At 33.4% G+C, this 21944-nt stretch overlaps 1 protein-coding gene across 4 annotated transcripts; it reads left to right on the forward strand.

Annotated features, from left to right (window-relative positions):
• The first annotated feature begins 1080 nt into the window (after positions 1-1080).
• LOC128192847 (centrosomal protein of 135 kDa-like) lies at positions 1081-21422 on the forward strand. Of its 4 annotated transcripts, XM_052865841.1 has the most exons (22): positions 1081-1224; positions 1650-1982; positions 2264-2431; positions 2742-2971; positions 9773-9901; positions 10404-10640; positions 10791-10856; positions 11093-11243; positions 11462-11733; positions 12213-12338; positions 12580-12675; positions 12865-12927; positions 13156-13407; positions 13722-13873; positions 14126-14396; positions 14538-14593; positions 14763-15042; positions 15367-15552; positions 16019-16228; positions 16782-16984; positions 17466-17714; positions 19782-21422. In XM_052865841.1, exons 2-22 carry the CDS (start codon positions 1661-1663, stop codon positions 19906-19908), a joined length of 3846 nt encoding a protein of 1281 aa, XP_052721801.1. In that variant the 5' UTR covers positions 1081-1224; positions 1650-1660; the 3' UTR covers positions 19909-21422. The 4 variants fall into 4 exon arrangements, with proteins under 4 accessions (XP_052721801.1, XP_052721803.1, XP_052721802.1 ...); XM_052865842.1 differs by lacking the exons at positions 1081-1224; positions 1650-1982; positions 2264-2431; positions 2742-2971 and adding exons at positions 6469-6573; positions 8889-9012; XM_052865843.1 differs by lacking the exons at positions 1081-1224; positions 1650-1982; positions 2264-2431; positions 2742-2971 and adding an exon at positions 6417-6573.
• Positions 21423-21944: the final 522 nt, after the last annotated feature.

The raw sequence follows: 21944 nt of genomic DNA on the forward strand, positions 1-21944 counted from the left end.
TACATAAATGAGCACTTAGGAGCAGATCATTTGGAGAATATCATAACTTTGGTTTTTTTCACATGAACTGTAAGTTTCCAGTATTTACAATATATACAAAATTCGTTGTTTGTTCATTTGCTCAATGTCATTATTAATTACATAATATATAATTATTATTATTATTTTGGCATTCTATTTTTATCAGGTATGAGCTTCTGCAAGAATAGTTTTCAACTTTATGTTTATATAATAGTAAATGAATTTGGACTACTTTTTTAGTAAAAGTACATCCATAATTGCGAAATATTTATAATCTAACTGATTGTTTTGAAGATAACGTTCCGACAGTTTTAAATCACAAATGAAAAAAGAATCTTTGATTTTTGCCAAAAGTTGCTAAGTCTTAAAAAAATTGAACGACTTTACGGAATACATGTATGGAGAAAAATCACAAATAATTTCCGAGAAAAAAAAAAAAATAAATAAATAATTATAGATACCGGTATCTTGGAAAAAAGCTTCTTATGCGCAATAAATACTTCGGTATATAAATACAAACTTCACACGCATTCATCAGTTGCCTTTTACGAATAATTTTTGAAATAATGTAGACAATTTGGATACATTTCAATTTCATTGTATGAAGTAAAAAAAAAGAACTTTATATACATATATCTCTTCATTTTTTAAATTCATTTGTCACTGCGTTTATCTGTCATAAAATATGAATCGAAAAATTTTATTTGATGGAGCAACACTTAAGGCACCAGTCATAATTATAATGATTAAAAGAAATTATTTCTCAAACTTGATATATATAGCGACAGAGTAATAAATTTTATTTATGTTTATATTTTTAAAACAGTTGAAAAAAAAACCCCACACCAAATTGTTTATTGCGATCTAAAAATGAAATATCATTTTATAGTACATGTTTAAAGATGGACTTAAATTAGAGGTGAAAATTTCAGACTAAATATATAAAACTATTAGAATGCAATATAATTAATCTTTAAACTGCATTGTAGACAGATATTTAGCATTCCTATAAATTTAGCAAATCTCGAGCTCTTTTGTTGAAGGAGGTGAAAAACGCCTAATTTCCGCCATTATTTGAAAACCAGTACTTGTTGATACTTGTTTCACTTTGTTTATCAATGATTCGTTGCCTCCAACGATGATTTGATGAATCGGAGGATGTTTCTGTGAGTTCCATTTTCACCTCATCAAAGAAGTCAAGAGGTAAGACACCAAAACCGACATTTCAAACTTATAAAAATGGAAAATATCTCGGATATGCAGCGTCTCTGTTTAACCCGAATGTACTCGGTGTAAACAAATCTGAAAAGTCCTAAACATCCAAATAGCAAACCAAATCAAATAAGCACATTCAAATAAAATTGGCAATAATTGTATAGATTAATGGTGAAATTATATCAAGTACTGCTTGTTTTAGAGTCTGGTACCCTTAAGATATGATAAATGTTTGATATTCTCCAACTCGGATCTTAAATTTAAGCCTCAACTAAAACACACAGAAATGAATGAGTTGCAAGTCAATATTAAAGTTTTAAGACATTGCAGTGTTTGCTACTTATGTTGCACATGAACAAAATATCTATTTACAGGAGCATTAACTTTTATGAACTTTTGGATATATATTTCAGAAATACGCAAAATGTCGAGCGGTAATAAAACTTCAGCACAAGCTCAGCAGAAGTTTACAAATCTACGTAAACGTCTTGATCAGCTGGGATATAGACAAACCCTTGGATTAGAGTCTTTGCCACTTGTGGAGAAGTTATTCGCAGATCTTGTTCACACTACAGAGAGTTTGAAAAATACCAAACTACAACTTGGAAAGACTGAAGTAGAATCAAAGGATGTGGACAGTGCTATTGAACCATACAAGAGTGATAATGCTAAGTTAGTGAAGGAAAACAATGACCTTCATCAACAAATCATCAAACAAAAAGACGAGTCAGACGCCATAGTAAGAGGTACTACCCGGTAGTCAATTTTATCTTACTCCTACCTACATGTGTACCGGTATATAAATATTGAATAACAGAGAATATCCCAGTATGTGTATTTTCTGTCAATATTAATATTTAGTTATTTACATGACAGCAAAACTACTATGATGTTACGATAGCTAGGTTATAATTTTGTTGTGTATATGCATTTTCTTATCATGGAACATTTACCGGTACTGTCTTTTTATAATAGTTGACAGATTTTCCTGAAGCATGAATTTATAAAGAGTGAACTTTTCTTTCAGAACTAAAAGCATCTTTAAGAAAACTAGAACATGAAAATGCTGATTTGATATTTCTGAACAATCAGTATGTGCACAAAGTCAAACAACTAGAGAAGGAGTCAAGAGAGAAATCAGACAGAATTCTCAATTTACAGGAGAAAAATTTCCATGCTGTGGTTCAAACACCAGGTAAAATTGCATGCATTGGCAAAGATGTGTTCTCTGAGTGACAGAAAATAATTACTCATATGCATATAAATATTTGGGTAAATAAGGATCTGAGAATTCAGTTACCTATTAGTATATGTACATGTATTTATGTAAATTTTCGGACAGAAACATAATTTGAATTATTTTGTGTGTAAATATTTCATTTCATTATTTATGAATCTGAATCTGGTACCAAAGTTGTCTGCCAAAAAAAGATAGACTTTTTGTTTTGATCATAAGTATTTCTGCTAAAAGTCAATTACATGACTGATGTATTATTTTTTCCTAGGAGGTAAAAAGAAGAGCATACCATTCCGGCGACAGCGGATGGAGATTGACTGTGCTGTTCCCCCGTCTGAAGGCCCTATGAAAAATGCCTTCATCGCAGCAGATGACCCCTATGTGGCTGATCTTCTCCAGGTGGCGGACAGCAAAATTGCGGAGCTTGAGAAGAAGGTCAATATGGTGTGTGACGAAAAAGAAGTGCTGGACAGGAAGTTGAAGAGCTTCAAGCAACAGGTAGGGTACCACAGAGAGGAGGTACATGTAGCTTGTACATTGCTTTGTAGAAACACCATAGTACTGTATACAGGAATATTTTTGCCGCTTGTAATTTTCGCCTTGCTTCACTTGCAAACAGTTTTGCCCCGTCTTGAATTTGCCCAGACACAGTTATGTTATCAGAAGGATAAGTTGAGACATTGAATTTTGCCCAGTCTTAAATTCATTCGCTGACAATGAGGGCAAAAGGGGTGAAAATAAAACAGGGGCAAATATTTCCCTGTATACAGTAACTGGGAATTATTGTAGATAGACCGTGCTAACAATTGCTAACTTTTTGTTCTTTTGGTTGGCTGTTAAGTGTTAACAAAATAATGTACCCGGTAGTGTATGTACATGTCCGTGCAGTAATCGTTAAAAGTGCTCGAGTGGTAATTCTTTTTCTTGTGAGGATATTTCTGAGCCAAAATTTTATCATCAAACCCATAATTGAAATGTATCTTGCAGCATTTCTTGGATTGAAACAAAATAAACATAGGCATTGCTCAAAAACATATTATGAACAGGAAGAAAATTTGAACTGGTATATACTGGTAGATATTTGTATGTACTCATATAAAACTAAAACACTATTGCACATTCTTTTGATTGCTGTCATGGGAGTATTTATTTTAGTGAAGTAAAAACTTTAACATATTCTATACAAATCCTATAATTGTAACAAATAGTATAAATTGATATTCAATAATGGTAGTATATCTTGATGGTCTTTGCATCCAAGTGAAAATGTTTGGTCAAAAAGTTGAACAGTTTTTTACATATATATATTTTGGTGCAATCAAATTACTGTTTGGGCATCCAGAAAGGAAATTCAAAATTAATACATGTACCGATATATTAACAGACAATGCATAACTGAAAAGCATAAAGTTTCTAGTCCCAGTTTATGAACTGCATGACATTTATGTAATGGATTATATTTTGAAGAAAAAAGTGATGAAGACTAGAGCATAACTATTAGTATTATCCCACAGCTATATAGCAAATCACTGTTGTGTCTGCATTGGGGGAGGGACAGAGGTTGTCACATTTTTCTTGTTGTTGCTTTTTTATGATAATCATAATAATGTACTGTGGAATCATTAGATTTCATGGTGGCTCAATTTTCGTGGAATTCCTGGGTACCTCTCATCCACGAATTAATATCCCCCACGAATTAATAAATTAGGATAATAAAGACATATTCCTTCTGTAGATTTAAGAGGATACACAAAATTACGTCCCCACGAACCTGTAAAATATAAGCAATCCACAAAAATTGGCCCCCACGAAAATTAATGATTCCACAGTATACCGAAGGTCATGTTTAGCACAATGGCAGAATTTCAAAGCTCTAATGTAGGGTTTAACATTCTATTCTTCAAAGGATCTGGCCTCATCAATGGTCAGCTTATAACCTATGGTCCATATGGAACATCTTTTTGAATAACAATTCTGATAACTTATCATGCTTTTTGGCCCATATATTTTTTCATTTTTAATTTTTAGGGCCCCGCAAGGATTTGCGGGTGCCCTATAGTAATCACTCTGTCCGTCCGTCCTTCTGTCCGTCCGTCCGTCTGTCACTCTTCCGTCCACAAATTTCCTGTTTTTTTCTAATAACTTTTTTTATGGTTGCCCAATCAAGTTCAAATTTGGTATGGTAGTTCAGTAGGCAGAAATACATATTTTGATGCTAAGTTTGGTTCTCTATGTCTTCTGGTTTGGAGCTGGGGTGGTGGGGTAGATTCCTAACTAAGCATAAGAAGAATGGGCAAAGAGAGATAACTGCTGAGAATGAATGGGCAAAGAGAGATAACTGCTGAGAATGTTACCATTGTATACATGGAAGGCTGTGCAATATTTGTCCTTTGGGATTAATTAACCTTCCACAGGAAGAAAATCCTAAGCTTTATCTTTATCTGTCACATTGAGATTAATTACTGCACTGCCTGTGTCTGCAAATGAACTTTGTTTTGAAGTTAAGGTCAATTTTGAATGATGTGTAGTATTGTGTACATTCTTTGAAATATGGATTTGAAATATAATATTCATATTTTTTTTGGTTAAAATACCGTACACAATGATTTATGATAGTTTTATTGAATAGAGGCAAAGCCTAGGTATCATTGCATTGGTATCAATTCTTTGTTTTTTTAACAAATTTTATTTCATCCCATGTTAACCCACTTTATCCCGTGGATATGACTCATTGGATATTTTTTTGATATTCCACAGTTGTGACTTTACAATGGGATTTGCCTAGGCATAATGAAGTAAAAATAATGTAGAGTTTTATAAACAGTGTAAACATTGATTGCGGTGTATAAAATATGGGATAAATAGAATCTCATGATTTGTAGTATAATATGATTTTTATCCAACTTGTGTGTTTTATCCCCTCACTAAGGCTCAAGAAAAAAACACTTTAATTGTTGGATGAAAATCATATCCAACTACAAATCACGAGATCCTATATATTCCAGTTCTTTACATCTTCTGCCGGGCATTTATTTTTTATCATTGTTAATATAAAGAGGATGGAATTCAAAGTTTTTTTCACTTCTCTATATTAATTGTCATAGCGGGGCCCTTCCTGACTGGTCAGTTTTCTAGTTGTTTGGTAGTATTTGAAGGTGATTTTTCAGAACCCCAGTATTTACTTCATATAAGTTTCATGTTGTGATTTAAAAAGAAGATATCATCATTTTAAAAAAAAATTCTGAGTAAACCTCCAACTTATATATATGCTGTCATTCAATAGTATAATGTATTAACCAAATTTCATGTTTCTTTATTTTCATAAAATTTATTGCTTTCGGAGAATTAAAAAATAATAATAATGTTTAGAAATAAAATGTTTAAGCTTTATTATAAATACTCCACAAAATAAACATAGATAATACCAAAACTATAAATATCTTTAATAATCCTCAATGCACTGTAGCATATTTTTGTCACATACTAAATGTGTGTAAGCGATCAATAATTCTGCAAAACACTGTGACACTGGAAATGAATTACATTCCAATATATAAGTTTAGCATAAAACTGACAATGGCAATTTAATTCTGTTGTCCTTCCTTTCCTAAACAGCTAGAATTTATCCACCTTGCAAGATTAAATTTGGCTGATTTAGCTTTCCAATACTGAACATGCATACAGGTATAAATTAAATACCGCTACTCAGAGGGTCACCAAAGGGAAATTCACTGCTATGAAATTCTTTGAATAATATTGATAAATTTACCCATTAGTCAATTAAATTATGAAAATATGGAATAACGATCAAAGATGTTTTTAAATGATTATCACAGTTTTTCTAAAAAAACAAAAAAATATACCCCACAGTTTTGAGGTCTTATTGTGAAAAAAGATTTAAATGCCGGCTTCTAAATTGCCAATCATTGACCTGTTAAGGGAGTATTCATTGAATGGAACAAGCCGGGACTTGACTGGGTTATAGTAACTGTAGTAAATTCTGCCTGAGAGCGGGAACCAAGAGGGTTCTGTATCACTAAGCTGTAAGGGCATTACGTTTACGCCGGGAATATACTGTTTCAGTCCTCAACACAAAACAGGTGAGGATGTGTAGTGTTAAGGAGAATAGCTTCTTTAAAGTACCAATATATGCTGTGTAAAAAATCATATTGTTTTTCTGATCATCTGTATTTTTGAATTGGTAAAATTGAAGTTCAAGTGCTTGAAACGTGTGTGCATAGATGCATTATTTATTAAATGCATTATGGACTACTAACTTTAGAATTGGATATTGTCAATGTCTGAAGCCAGGCCGCCTTTGTCATTGATTATTGAAATTTTTTCTCTCGGTTTTCATTCCCTGGAGATAGCAATTGTCAATATCTGTGCATGTGTCAGGTGTATTATGGGTATATATTACTAGCAAGGAAATGAAGGTCATTCGTTTAATTCTTCACTAATTAAGTTTATGATATTGTATTGAGATCAGATTATTTATTGCATATTGTTATGTGTGTGGTTGTGTTTGACATTTGACATAAGATTTGTTGTTGCTGTTGTTGTACCTAGTGTAACAATGTATATATTACCATCAGTCAAGAATTTTTCATAATACATATACCTCTACACTAGTAATTATTGTCAATTTTACATACACAAAGTCAAAATAAGAAGACCGCTTCAGCAAAAACAAATAACCTTTGCTGTATTATGTAAAATTGTATCATATTGAATATATTTGTTGAATTATTTATAGAATTCTGAAATGGCTGGTACATAAAATTTTTATGTGTACATGCATGTCTCTAGATCCGGGATGCCATTTGTGTGGTTACAGTGGTATAATGGTAATGGTTTTCGATTGGTTTGGGGATTGAACTCTGTTTGAACAAATGTCCATCTTTATGACTAGAAGTGTTTAAAGTTGACTTCTCTTCCAAAAATGTTTTATGACAATGTATGATAAGATTATGAAGGCAAACTTTTAATGGCAGGTACTTTATTGATTTTTTTTTTTTTTTAGAAACTGTGAAGGTGTTTTAAATTTTCCGTTATGTTGCTCAGAAATCTCACTTCAAATTCTTTATCAAAAAGAGGTCAGATTTCCTTTTCATTGATTTTATGAAATAAATTGAGATCTACTCTCTTTGGTATGTAGAATACATTGAAATGGATTTTTAATGTCAGCATATTTAAATTTGAAAGAATTTCATAATGATTGGATTTGGTTAATATAATATCTGTACAGTACATTAAACTTGTCTTTCATATTGAAAGAAGTAGTATTTCTAATCTAGAGGAATTATTTTGAAAACTCATTTTTTTTGGTGAATTGGGCATATTCCTTGTATTCCATTATACACAACATTTCATGCATTGCTTTGATAACTTGATTAAAGTATGGAGACACAAAAAGACCATTTTGGAACTTCTGTACATTTTTATCTTTATCTTTACAAATTGCATTGCCTGTTTATATTCATTATCTGGGGTACCAAAATTGTGGATATAGAAAATGATTGGGCATTTGCCTTGTGAATTGACTGTGGTGTACCTATTCAATATATGGCATACATTTAAAGATAAAAATCCTGCAGAAGGCATCAAGCTTGGGCATGATTGGGCTCAGGTGAATTAAAATACTGCCATTTTCCCTTTCTGTTTTTCTTCTCTGTGGGTGCATTTGAGAAGGCATTTATAGGTAGGTAATTGTTTTTAATCAGTATATTCATCATATTTTATACGCCTCTGATATGGTTCAACTTTAGCCTTTGCAGTCTCTGGTGTGGAATGACATTTGGTCTTATTGTGTTACTCTGTAACGGTGTCCGTTACACAGATCGATAATGGCCCTATTGTTAAAGGTGTGAGATTTTGTTTAGATTTGGTACATTGTTATATATAAAGGACAAATTGTTACACCCAGTTTTTAACTAATGATTAGGAAAAAAAATCTGACAGAATTTTCTTTTGAGGCCTTCATGTATTTTCATGATAAACCAGACATAGAAATTAGTTTCCCATGCCCAAAGAAGTATACCTATAATTTTGAATTGTTGATTGGGACATCTTTTTTTAGGCGATTAGGCATAAGTGATGTTTTCTAGATAAGATATCTTTGAATGCATATGATAGTGTCAGTAGCTGTCCAGTTAGTCGTTCTATGTAACAGGAACATTTGTATTTATTTACTCTGTGAATGGCAGAATTATTGGCTATCAAGGCGATCACCTGCTTATCTCAACCCAACACAAACTCTGCAAAGTTTAAATCTTCTGAATTTTGCTAGTCTGACTGTTTAAAGGCACATACAAGCACACCCCCTTCTTGTCTAAAAGCGCACAATTACATTGTTTACCCACTAAGTACTTGATATATATGTGTGTGAGTGAACTAGAGGCATTCCCCCCCACAGGATGTCGAGTAAAGTGACCGACACCAGTAGAAAGAAACGGGTCACGAAAAGGTCGCCGTCCAAAAGTTCAGGGGGAGCAACTGATGGATTAAAGAGAGAAGAGAGGAGAAAAAGCAAGCTCCATGTAATGTGTCTAATAAATATAGTTACTTCACAACGCTAACGTGTAAACCCTTTAGATATTATAAAACACTCAGATATAAGTGCTTCTTGCAGACAGTGCATGGGGTTTGTTCCCAATTCATATATATCCATGCATGTAAAAAAAGAATTATACAACAACAAAAAAATTATAAGATACAAAATTCTTACTGTGTAAAAGCTTGTAGATTTACATTGCTAGAAAATATCTTTATTTAGTATTCAGCGTACATACACTGACATGTATTTGATTTTAATAGTCTGTATAGAAATTTATTTGATTAGCACTGTTTGGGTTGTTTGGTTTCTAGTGCATCAGTTTTTCTGATCAGGAATTCTTCTATAAAGCTGATCAATCTATCCTTTGTTGATTCACTTTTATTTTATTAATTCATGCATTTACATTGTGTATTTAAAAGCCATAAGCCATATTGTAGTGTGTAGATTTAAAGTTCTCTCTCACTTGAATAGCCTTTTATGAAGAGAATGGTGTCTGGGGAAAAACTTTTATTTACCACTTTGAACTTTCCTCTTGTCTCACAAAAACAAAACAAAACTGCATAAAACTCAACATCTCTAATAGAGCTTGAAGTTGTTCATACAGTCAAAGAAAATATTCATAATTTATAAATACATTCATTGACTGACCTGATTTAAAATTCTGTTATGCTTAAAAATCTATATTTTCTTTGATGTTTGTCAAGTTTACTGACCAACTAACGGGTTGGCTGTGCTTATTCTAGGTTGCCAACCGAGATGAGGAAATAGAACGACTGAACAGAATGTTGGAGGGTGGTAGACCATCGGACGTTGTGGCCCTGGAGGCCCGCAACAGGGCTAACGAGCGCATGATATCTCACCTGAACATCCAGGTAATGTGTGAAAAGTTCCAGTACAGTTCTGTATATCCTCAATAATAATTATCGATATGTGCATCAATTACATGTACATGTACATCTGTTTGGACTATGAGACGTACATGTAAACTCAGAATTCATGACAATTTCAAAATTTCATGTATCCTCAAGCATCATAGTTGTATGAAGTATGTGACACCACTATTATTTTTTTTTAAATCTGAATGCTTTTACTTTAAGAAAGATATGCCAGAATATTGTTTGTTTCTCTTCATTACTTATTTTTGTGGAATTTAGAAGAATACACAGTTTTAGGGAAATTAAACAATGGTCTGACCCACTATAATTGTTTCAACATTTCCTTCAGTGAACATTTGTTGCCTGTCTCACCATCAAAATCCACTTAAATTAGTTGCTCATTAAATTATGATAAAATCATACTAAGCATCTGCACTCAGTAACAAAAAGACTTGCTCAAGTATATTTTTGATATTTATATGAACATTGTTTTTTGCAGATTGACTTCCTGCAGCAGAAAACTCGTGAACTCGAGAGGAAGTACCAGGATTGCAATGCGATTAAAGAGGAACAGGAAGTGAGTCTGAGTAAGAGTAAAATCACCATCCGAGACCAAGAGGCTCGAATCCAGGAGTTGGAGCTTGATCTCCGAGATGTGGATCGGATGGCCAAGCGGTTGGAGACGGACAAGAACCAAGTGGTCCGCACGGCTGATCGGGAGATGATGGAGGCCAAGGTAGGGTTGTCATGGAGATCAACATATTATTGCAGTAAATGATCTATGGTATTTGATTGGTTGATTTAGCCCACTGTTTATATTTAGATTTACATTTTCACCTTGTTTTTGCACTTGTATTAAAACAATTTTTTTAAAAATATTTTGCAGGATGAACTTGAGAAATCAAGACATGAACTGGAAGATTTAGATCTTACTATTGCTCAATACAAAGCTGTAAGTCAGTTGCAAAATATTTGTTTAAATAATGCTTTGTTTTTCTTCTTGGCCTTTATAAAGCTTACTGGTATTAAGCTTTAGATAGTCACATTCATAATGCCAAAATATATTTCTAAGAAAGCACTGTATAGCACTGTTTGGTAATCACATTTATTCTATTGATTAATCAGAAAAAGATATGGGACTGCCTATTAAATCTTTATTAATTGCCACTGTTTTTTCATATACTCTAGGAGAACCAGAGAACGAACAAAGAGATCAGTGAGGTGAAGGCTCAGCTCTCGGTCAAGAACGGCGACCTGCTCCGATTGGAGGAACTACTGGACCGTGTCCAGGAGGACAAGAAGCGCCTCAGCAACCGATGTAACAAGATGATGACCAACGGTAAGTAGCGATATTGTAATAAAACAAATTGCTAAAGGAAGGTGTGAAACATCTATGATCCCCTGTTGTGTTCTAAACTGATTGACTTCTATGTGAATTGGTGTCTGACAAAATATTCAAATTTTTGAAAGCAATTTCAAGCAGTTTGGAAGAAAAAGCCTTTAGTGTCATGTAAAATGAAACTAAGAGTGTTACCTTAATCTTTTGTTTGTCTGCAGAAAAGGAACTTGTTTTGGAAATTGAAAGACTGAAGAGGAAGAATGGCCCTGCAACCACAGTCAACGGCAAGAAACCAAAGTCGGCCACTAAGCTGGATGCATTCATCCGAAGCATCGAGGAGGAGAGGAATTACTACAAGGATCAGACCGAGGCTCTACAGAAGATGCTGAGGGGAGAGATACCGACCCGTAGTAGAAGTCCAATCCGATCCCGACCATCCTCTCGCAGTAGTAGTCCCGTCAGAGACGCTGCTAACAAGTCCGATAAAAAGGTATCATTTGGAGAAAAAGATTTAGAATTTAGACAATAATTTGTAAGCTTTTAGATAATTTTGTCTTTTGAGCATGAAATATGTGATGTTTACTGTAAATTCCTTATTTTACATGAGTACTAAAATCGTCTTTTCCACTGTTTTGGATCAGATCATGAGAATATAAAATAGCGAACACCAATTTTTTGTTATAATTTCATATAGCTCAAAACTGTCTGAAAAATAAATGAGAAATTTTTAAAATCTGCGAGGACTGCTTCTTACAATTTTATGTGGACATTAATACCTTGCATATAATAAGGAATTTACAGTAATCTGAAGGTCAGATAAAAGCTTCTTGAGGTAATTGAGACTTTAGACACTGATTTGCTTGCTACTAATTAATTTCATCTTTTGAGCATGGAATTGGTGATATTTCATCTTTATAGGTCATAAGTTTTTAGCATGGGAATTGACAATTGATGATTTTGTATTTATAGACGGTTGCTCAGTATGAGACGATAATTCGGGTGATGGAGGAGGAGAGAGACTACTATAAGAAGGAGTATGAAGTCCTTAAGGCTGTCAGAAAGTCCTCGTCGTCTGCTCGAGCCACTCCTACCAAGGTCGGTCCTACATTAAATATCTTTGTCTGTTTTCATGATGCCATTTTCATTTGAATAAATGGCTAGTAGATGTTTTATTCAAATATTGGAGAAAGCTAGCACCAATAATTCAGATAAAATATTCTGAAAGTTATTTGTTTGTGCAATTTTTGAGTAAAGCAAAATACAGGATAGCACTTGTAGGAAATTTTCTACTGAATTTTTATATTCTTTATACATGTATTGGATCCCTCATTTGCAGAATTTCACCTCAGATGATCCAGAGCTATCAAAGGTCATCAGAGAAAGAGATGACCTGAAGGCCCTATTGGACAAGTTTGAGAGACACATGGCAGAGGTAGGATGATATTGAAGTTTTCATCTTTTTCTGTGACCAGTATCCTATTCCTTGAAAGCCTTTGGAAATTTTTTCCAGTTTTTAGCTAATGTTTTCTTATATAGATTTTTTTTCTGTGGTCAGTATCCTATTCCTTGAAAACATTTGGAATTTTTTTTTGCATGTTTTAGCTAGTGTTTTATGTTACAGATTCAAGCCAATGTCAAGGTTCTGACTGCAGAGAGAGACAAGCTTAACATTATGTATGAGGAGGTTAGTTAGCTTGAAATGTATTTTTTAGTAATATTAAACAAATAAGATTTTATAATAATTTTTATCTTCCAAAAAGGATGGAAAATTTTGAAAAAGGATTAAGTGGTGAAGAAACATTTTTTTCAATCCTTCTGAAAGTATAAATATTAAGTTAGGCATAAGTGATATTAAGTTTAAAATTGCACCTTAATTATTTATACACTAAATTGCATATTGATTTATTTCTAGACTAAAGACGAGCTCCAGAGAGTGAGGAGGGAGCTTGTGAAATCTCCAAAGTCCCCCAAGACCTCACTGGCAGCCCAGGCCATCCTACGTCGTGTGGAGACGGAGAGAGACGACGCTCTCCAGGACTTACGACGTATGACAACGGAGAGAGACAGCCTCAGAGAGAGGCTGAAGATCGCCACAGAAACCTCCCTCTCTGACAGAGCTAAGCTTGAACAGAAGATTGAGGATCTCGACTCTGCTCTACATCATGTAAATATTTTTTTGGCAACTCTTTTCTTGTGAATGAATCTTATCTGTTTGATTTTAAACTGTTTAAACAGTGGAATTTGAAATAGTCAAATTTTTTATCTGTACAACAAAATAAGAAAATAATATGATAATTTTAAAAAAATACTTAATCATGGATCAATTTGTTTTCTTAAAAATCGAAGGGATAAAAGTAATTTAATGTGAATTTATTATTATATTTAAAGTTAAAGATAATTTGGATAAGATTCCGTCCTGATAATATTTTTTAAATAAGCTTCAATATGATGTTCATTTTTTGATGAATATTTTATCAGGCTGAGGTGGAGAAGAACGAGATGTCCCTGAGGATCGCCACACTGAGGGAGGACGTGAGGAGCTATGAGGACCAGGTGAAGGAGCAGGCCCTGCGCCTCGGACAGGCTCAGGACAACCAGGCCCAGAGCAGGTCCACAGCAGAACAGATGAAGTAAGGCTGCTTTCAAAGAATTGATATACAGAATTTAAATTTTCATTGATCAAATACATGTATGCAGAATTTAGGGATGACATTTTGAGGATAATCAAATCATTTATTTGATAAAGATTTATCATTATTGAAACATTACTTAATATTTTGGTAATGTTTTCTTGAATTAACAGTTCACAAAGTTTAAATTATCTGATTCCACAACAATAAAATGAAAAAAATGACTAAAGCATTGATCTCTGATTATCACAGATTGATTGCTGAGGAAACAGAGAAATCTTTGGAGGACTCACAGAAGAGACTGTCCCACAGAGAGAGGGAACTCCACAACCAGGAGGAGCGAGGACTTGCCCTCGAGGAGAAGTGTGGGGAGCTGAAGCGGGCCCTGGAGATAGCCAAGGACGACATCAGTCAGCTCAGGGCTACCATCAACGCCATGGACAGGGAAAAAGACTCTCTGCAGCACACGGTGGATGAGAAGACAGAGAAGATTGCCCACCTTAATGAAGATATCTTACACAAGGTAATTGCTGTGGTGGCAGTTTTCTTTAATAAAATATATGATTGATGAATGTATAAAATATTTTGATTAAAGTTTTTATAAGGAGCAACTCAGCTACATGTATCAATGATAGGTAATATTAGATGTCTCTGTAAATTGTAGGAGAAGATGTTGAGTGACCTAAAGATTCGAGTGAGTGAGCTTGAAGCACAGTTAGAGTAAGTATTTATTCTTTAAGTGTTGAATCGTAAATGATAATTTTCATAATTAGTGAATTGATATGCCTTCTTAAAAACAAGAAAATTCATTTTAAAAATACAATTTTGTTTTCAGTTGATGAAATATAAATCTTAACAACACATATTTCCTAATTATTCTGTTATATAGGCATGCTAATGACAACCTTAGCCTGAAGGATCGTGAGCTAAAGAGCATGCGTCGTCAACTAGACAGTACGTCGGAAGACCTGAGTGAATCGAGCAGGAGTAAAGACATCGCGCTGCGGGAGAATCGACGTCTGCAGGACGACCTTTCCGTGATGACCCGAGAGAACCAGAAGTTGAACTCTGAACTCCAAGAGACGCTGGAAGAAAGGGAACAGCTCAAACACCAGGTTCAGGACTACATCATGGAGGTCAAACGCATCGAAGACGTGCTTGCACGGAAGGTCAGTTTAAAAAAAATTTTGTTAGGGTAACAAAAAATATCAAAAATATTTGTATTGCCATATCTTTCTATGTATATTTAGTTATAAATTCATGCGTTTTTCAGAAAAGAAAAATAAAATGTTTCATTTTTCAAGGAGATTTTCATGATTATCAACTCTTATGCTTTTCATTTTTTTTTTAATATATGGTGAACATTAATTTTGCAGTGGTTATGAGTTTGGGCATAATTCTTCTGTATTTTCATACAAAAAAGTAAATTACATTCTTTATGTGATATAGTATGTTAATCATGGTTTTTATCAACTGCCATTATTGTGTTACAGGAGAATGAGAGAACGGACCTGTTAGATCAGTACAGGGCCCTGTCCGCTGAGGCCGAACAGTACCAAACCTCAACTCATCAGCTCGAGAGCGAGGGATCCAATCTCAGGCTCGAGCTGATGACCAAGGACTCAGAACTCAGGCGAGCAAGGGACAAGCTTGACAACCTCGAAAGGGAGATTCAGGAGGTAGGACTATTTGTTTGTTGATCTATAGTCAAAGTTCACACAAGTTTAATACACATGTTTTCTATCCATGATTCTGGTTCTACTCTTGTTAACTTTATCATAGGTTGAATTTAGTAAAAGGAAAGTTAAGGTATTTTGAACTGTTTTTCAAGTTATCAATTTAGTTTCCTGTTGTTATTCTAAGTTTCATATTTGATTTCATTTCACACTATTTCTACTTATTTTTCATGAAAATTAATTCAAGACAGATAATACAATGTATGTCATTTTTTTACTTCATACTATAAATGATTCTTATGTTAAAACATTGTCACTCAACAAATATGATTTGTCCTATGGTTTTAGAAAATCAGTAGGTTTATTGGTTTAAATATAGCTTTAATAGAATTTCCAAGAGACTGCACCAGTTTACAGTAATTGATTTCCTTACTAATCTTGACTGACTTTCTACCTGTCTTTGTTGCAGCACTTGAATGCAGAGCAGGCCTACGAGTTACAGGTATCCAACCTGACACGCTCTGTCGGTAACTTGGAGGAGGCCATGAGACAGACTGAGGAAGACAAACAGAACCTGCTGGAAGATCTGACAGCGGTCCGTGAACTCTGTGCCAAGCTGGAGGCCACCAAGGAATCCATTCAACGACAACTCACCTCAACCTCACTCGACAAAGAACAGGTGAGGGTTTTGTGAATTGAGTTATCTCCCTTAAATATCATCACACTAGTTTTATGCTGAATATACGTATATATTACAGGTATTTGTATTATGAATTTAGTCATGGTATACTAGTTCAACTAATAAAAGTAAATTTGTGAGTACAGTGTTAAAAGATTGTTTGGTTTTTTTTTACTTAGTGAGGATTTTGATATTGCATTTTTTGTGTTCAATTATGATTAATTGCATTCTTAATTTTTGTTTCTTACTAATAAGATTTGAGAGAAAACTTTTTGAATCTATTACATTATTATTGGACTTTTTCTGCAGGATACTATTCTTCTATAATATTTTGCTGCTTTCCATCTCCCAAAATTCAATTACAATTCAATACTGTTTTTTTTATAGTCATTTATACAAAATTCACAAAAATGTAAAAAAAATTTTTTGACCTATTTGGAATCAAAATGCAAAACATTTGCACCTGCAGAAAAAAGATATATGTACATGTATCGGGATTTATTACCTTTTAAAAATAGAGGGAAACTCTGACTGAGTTTTATTACCATTACAGTTATCGAGCCTGATAGATGACATGAAGCAGGAGACAGAGCTGCTGAGGCAACAGCTGGGGAGTGAGCGCAGTAACAGTAAGAACCTGGAGGGGCTGTTACAGAACAACCGCGAGAAGGAGTTCCAGAGCCAGCTCGTGCAGCAGGAGAAGTCCTCCGAGATCCAGATGTTGAAGGACAGGCTGGCACTTAACGAAAGCAAGATGTAAGTCTGTCACTCATTTGAACTGGTTCACAGAATTACCCTGTGACTGGTTTTTTTTTTTTTAAGTGGATATTTTTTTGTGTGTTAAATTTAGGAAGAATCATCTGGGGCATTTAACATCAACTCTTTAAGAAAAGTGTTTTTTCTTAAGATAGCCGTGTAATCATTTATTTAGAAATCACCAAAACAAAATCATGAAGGATAAAAATGTGATAACTATTTTCGAATAAAAAACGTATGTTAACCCATATGGCAAAGAAACAGCTTATAGGATATTGAGCACTATGAGGAAAATCCATAATTTTGAACCTTAACTGTTTTAAAAAACTGTTATAGTAAGAAGGTTCTGTCTTTTCATGTACAAGTATAAGAATCTACTTTTGGAGATTGTAACAAATTATAACTGGTAATTTCAGAATAAAATTGGTAATGCAAATATACCTAGCTCTTTCTCTCATGTAAATATCTTCAATTCTTTCAGTCAAAGTCAAGGACGGGAAATTGCATCACTAAGAACTCGCAACGTGGAACTGGAAGGTGACGTTGAGAGGCTTCGGCGGAACTTGACCAGTGAAAAGTTTGAGCGGGAGCGGGCGGTACAGGAACTACGACGTCACAACATCAACCCCCCCATCCCCACAATGGAGTACAGCAGCTACCCAGGCTACAACAGGAGCTTCACTGCCAGAGCTAGGTCAAGGTCGCGATCAAGGTCACCTAGCCCATCAAGGTCAGTTAATAATCTTTTCTTCCAAAATTTGGAACAGAATACTGTGCTTTCAAGCTTTCAATCATATTAGTCATTGCCTCAATTTTCAACCTTTTTTTTTAATCCAGCATTATTTAAGGTACACAAATTTGTGGACAGTGGCTTTTAATTTTGTTAATTTGCCAAACAAGGAAAAAAAAGATACGTTATTGACATTATTTGGCCACAAAATTCACGATATTTTCAACGTCTTTGTCCGCCTTATTGATGTTGTGCATTGTACTAAGTATGATATGAGCTAAATCCTACAGGCACTAAATTGACGTCATTTTTCATTATGACGTCATTAATGTGCGCTAACATTGAATGCTTGTTCAAATGCGTTACTATATGATGTTTTATGAGTAGTTTTCAATCAAATTAGACACTTTCACATGCGACAACCACTTTTATAGTATATATGCAGGCTCATAATTTCATCATAAAATTAAAATAGTGTTGGTTGTCACATGTGAACACTATGAATTTTTTAAAAAAATGAAAACGGAAAATGATATTTTAACGACGTCAATATTACACCTTTATCTATTGCTATGGACATCAACAATGTTATCGACACTGAGTGAGAAGCTGATTAACAGAATGTATAAATTGATAAGTTATCATATTGTTAGCACTAATTAATATTGTTCCACTGATTCTTAAATCATACATAAAGTACAGCTTACGAAACAGGATGCAACATGGCTCAACAAAGTGTAACACCCGGTGTATATACGTGAAAAATGGGGTATTCAAGAATAATACTTCTTTGTTTTTATTTAGTTATTTTAAACAAACTTAAATTATTTATTTATTTACTTAAGAGAAACTAAACAATTGTACCTTCTCAAAAATAATAATATATATAGTTTTATATTTTATGTAATTTTAAATTTGATTTTTTCCTATAATACACTAGATGAAGCCCCGTGGAAGCACAGGAATTAACAGACTTAACATGATGCAATGCTTAATATGTTTTTATTTTAATTTTTTTTTATTTTTTATTTATTTTTTTTATTTTAACTCAAACCATTGAGTGGAAATAAGTGATCAGTAGATAAAGTTCCTTCCTTGATCTTGTCTGAAAGTTTTTGACGTAATCTTTATAAGACACTTTAAACATTAAGATAAAGTTCCTTCCATGATCTTGTCTCAAAATTTTTGACTCCATCTTTCTCAGACAGCTTTAGAAAATTTTATTTTCCTGTACTTTGGTAAATAATTAATGGAAGCCGTAAGGTACTTGTATTTAACTGACTCGCTACAGCTTGGAATAGTTTCTCAAATCAACAGAAAATTACTTGATTATAAAAGATATAATGTGGTATAATGCATCAGAAGTATATACATGTACGTGTATTCATATAGGCGAAAATATGTAAAAAAAAATTTTGTTTAAACACTTATAATTTCACAAGTTCAATGAAATAGGCTGCATGCAGATTTAAACAGTTTAAAATGTGTTATCTCCGGTTCACAAGCCCGAAACTCATGCACAGATACCGGTATGTTTTTACAACACAGATTAACAGCAAATCGACAATTTCTTACGGAAAAATGCATGGTGTCACATTTAAAATTTCGACATTTTGCTTAAAACTGAACAGTTTTCAGTATAAATTTCAAGATGTAAATGTTTAAATCACACATATTAGTTAGACACCATTGGATTTGATAAATTCAAGGCTTTTCAAAATGTTTTGTGCTGTGTATATTTGAAACACGGCATATTTCGGCCAATAACATCCCTTGTTCTTTGTGGTCATTGAATATTGATGAAACCACAAGTAGTTAGGAAATAAATGTAAACTTTTGATAGACAGAGCAAAAGAGTTTTCTTGGAAATCCACTGCTCTTTCATGTTTTGACTAAATATTGAAGTGGCTCAAATTATGGCGATTAATCATTAGACAATCGGATGAGACAATGTTCCTGGAAAAAGTAAAATGATATTGAATGCTATACATTATTTCACTACCCCCACCCCCCAAAAATAAAATCATATTTCTTATAGAGGTTTTCAATACTTTGATTTCGTTTTAGATACAGAAGTCCGGACACATCCTTCCTGAGTTCCTCAGCCAGAAGAGCTCGGAGTCCGGAGAGAAGCAGCTACCTGGACGATCCATCGGAAACATCCACCAAAGGAATCGGACAGGACGTCTTATGATCCCCACACAGCAGCAAAAACAGCCCCACCAACTTAGTTACCAAAATACTTTAAACAAATGATGCATATTTTTATACATATAGATATAAATGTTCAGTATGCATGTAGACTTTTGACAAATACGAGTTGAATAGATCAAATATGAATGTGGTGTGTATGAAATCCACTGCCCGGACAGATTTAGACATCTCCTGTGATATCAGACACAATGGCTCTAGATTTCCTAGCTAATTATATTTTGATGATAACAGAGCAAGAGAAATGAAGATGGCATAGTCTCTCCTATTGGTGTAGAAGGTCTTTTTTTTAGCACCTAGTTTTTCTTGATATTTTAGATTCGTTACGTCTGTGATATTTCCATATTTATATATTCCATCAGTGCTTTTGGTACTGATGCATTCTATGTACTCAATGAATTTGATTATTACAAATTAGCCTCTGATTTGGGTAAATTTTAAGTTTGTTAATGTGCATAATCAGTTATTTTCAACATGAATCTGTTGCAAATTGACTCGGAGAGAAAGAATTACTCCCGCATTGTTTTGTTATATATCATTGTACTGATGGCAGATACATGTATATATTGAAATGGTGTGCTGGGAAGGCATTCCGAGAAGCTTCCATCTTATCTGTTTAGTGTTGATTGCACTGGTATTCATTTTGAAGAATAAGTTTTATGTTCATTATAAGTCAATGTATTGATGTCAGATTCTCAACATTGATAATTTGTCTGGAAGAAAAATCTGAATTATCTCCCTTAATGACAATAATCTAAGTCCTTTGAAAAAAACATGTTTCCGTCCATTTCATAGATTATCAATATTTTATTATTGCCAGTTTTGTTTGAATTTGTTTTATTGATTTTTATTAGTTTAACATATTCTTTTATGTGTATATTTAATAATTTATTTGCATTTTTTTTTCTGTCATTGAATGAATGTATTCTGTAGCAATATCATGCATTTACCACAATATTTAATCTCCCTAGGATCAAAATTGGCATTTAGTACAAGCAAATTTATTTCAATAGCGGAAATCAATACACGGGAAAATGTTGACAAATTCAGTCAAATTATATCACCTACATCTCGGAAGTAATGATACTATTCTTCATTTTGGTTTCGAAGAGTGTTGATTTTTTTCTTTCTCTCTCTCTCTCTCTTTCTGTTTGTGTTTTTTTTAAGGGTAAACAAATACTGCATTGTGTAAAAAGTAAATTTGATGGCAGAGTTTGTGACTGAGTATGTTTATAAGATGCTACACAGAGGGAGTTTATACTTTCGACTCTGCTCACAGCTTAGCCTTGTCGGGTGCAAGATCTATAAAAGACAAGCTGACCGAGTTTATTTGTATTTATAAGTGCATGTCAAAGAGTTTACGTATCACAATGCATGTGTTTGTTAGTCAGTCTGATTTAACACAAATTGTTTCTTTTCTTTCAGTACTAAATAATTTATGAATATTATCATAAAACATGTATTTACAAAAATAAATTATTTACAAAGAAAAAAGAACTTTTCCTCTATTTATTATTTTTTTTAGTACAAGTTTATTCAAAATTAGCAAGATGAGGATTATTAATTGTTTGAGATATCTGAATTATTCAACATGTTCATTCTTCCAATAAAAAAGAAGCTTATTCTAGATTGTGATATTTACATAGAGGAAGGGGTGGGGTATAAACATGTGCTCTAAGCATATGGTTACTGAGTAGTTTGTATAGAAGTAAATGGTCTGAACATATTTTTAATTTATTGGTTTTTCAACACAAGTTCTTAGAACTTATAAGAATCTCCTCCAAATAGATTACGTTTCAATTTTCATAAAACATAGTACATTTGTATTAAGTAGAAATTCAGTACATTAATGTAAATCTATTATAATTTGTTAACAATTTCTGCCTACCATATTGCATTTTTTTTCGGTCTTTGTTGCGTAGATTTATTAGTACTTCATGCATATGGTATCCCACTTAGTAGGAGTGTGCTATATATTTTTTTCTTTTCTGCAAACAGCAGCACGCGCGACCGTCATCA

The sequence above is a fragment of the Crassostrea angulata genome, chromosome 7, assembly GCF_025612915.1.
Source record: "Crassostrea angulata isolate pt1a10 chromosome 7, ASM2561291v2, whole genome shotgun sequence".
NCBI lineage: Eukaryota > Metazoa > Mollusca > Bivalvia > Ostreida > Ostreidae > Magallana > Magallana angulata.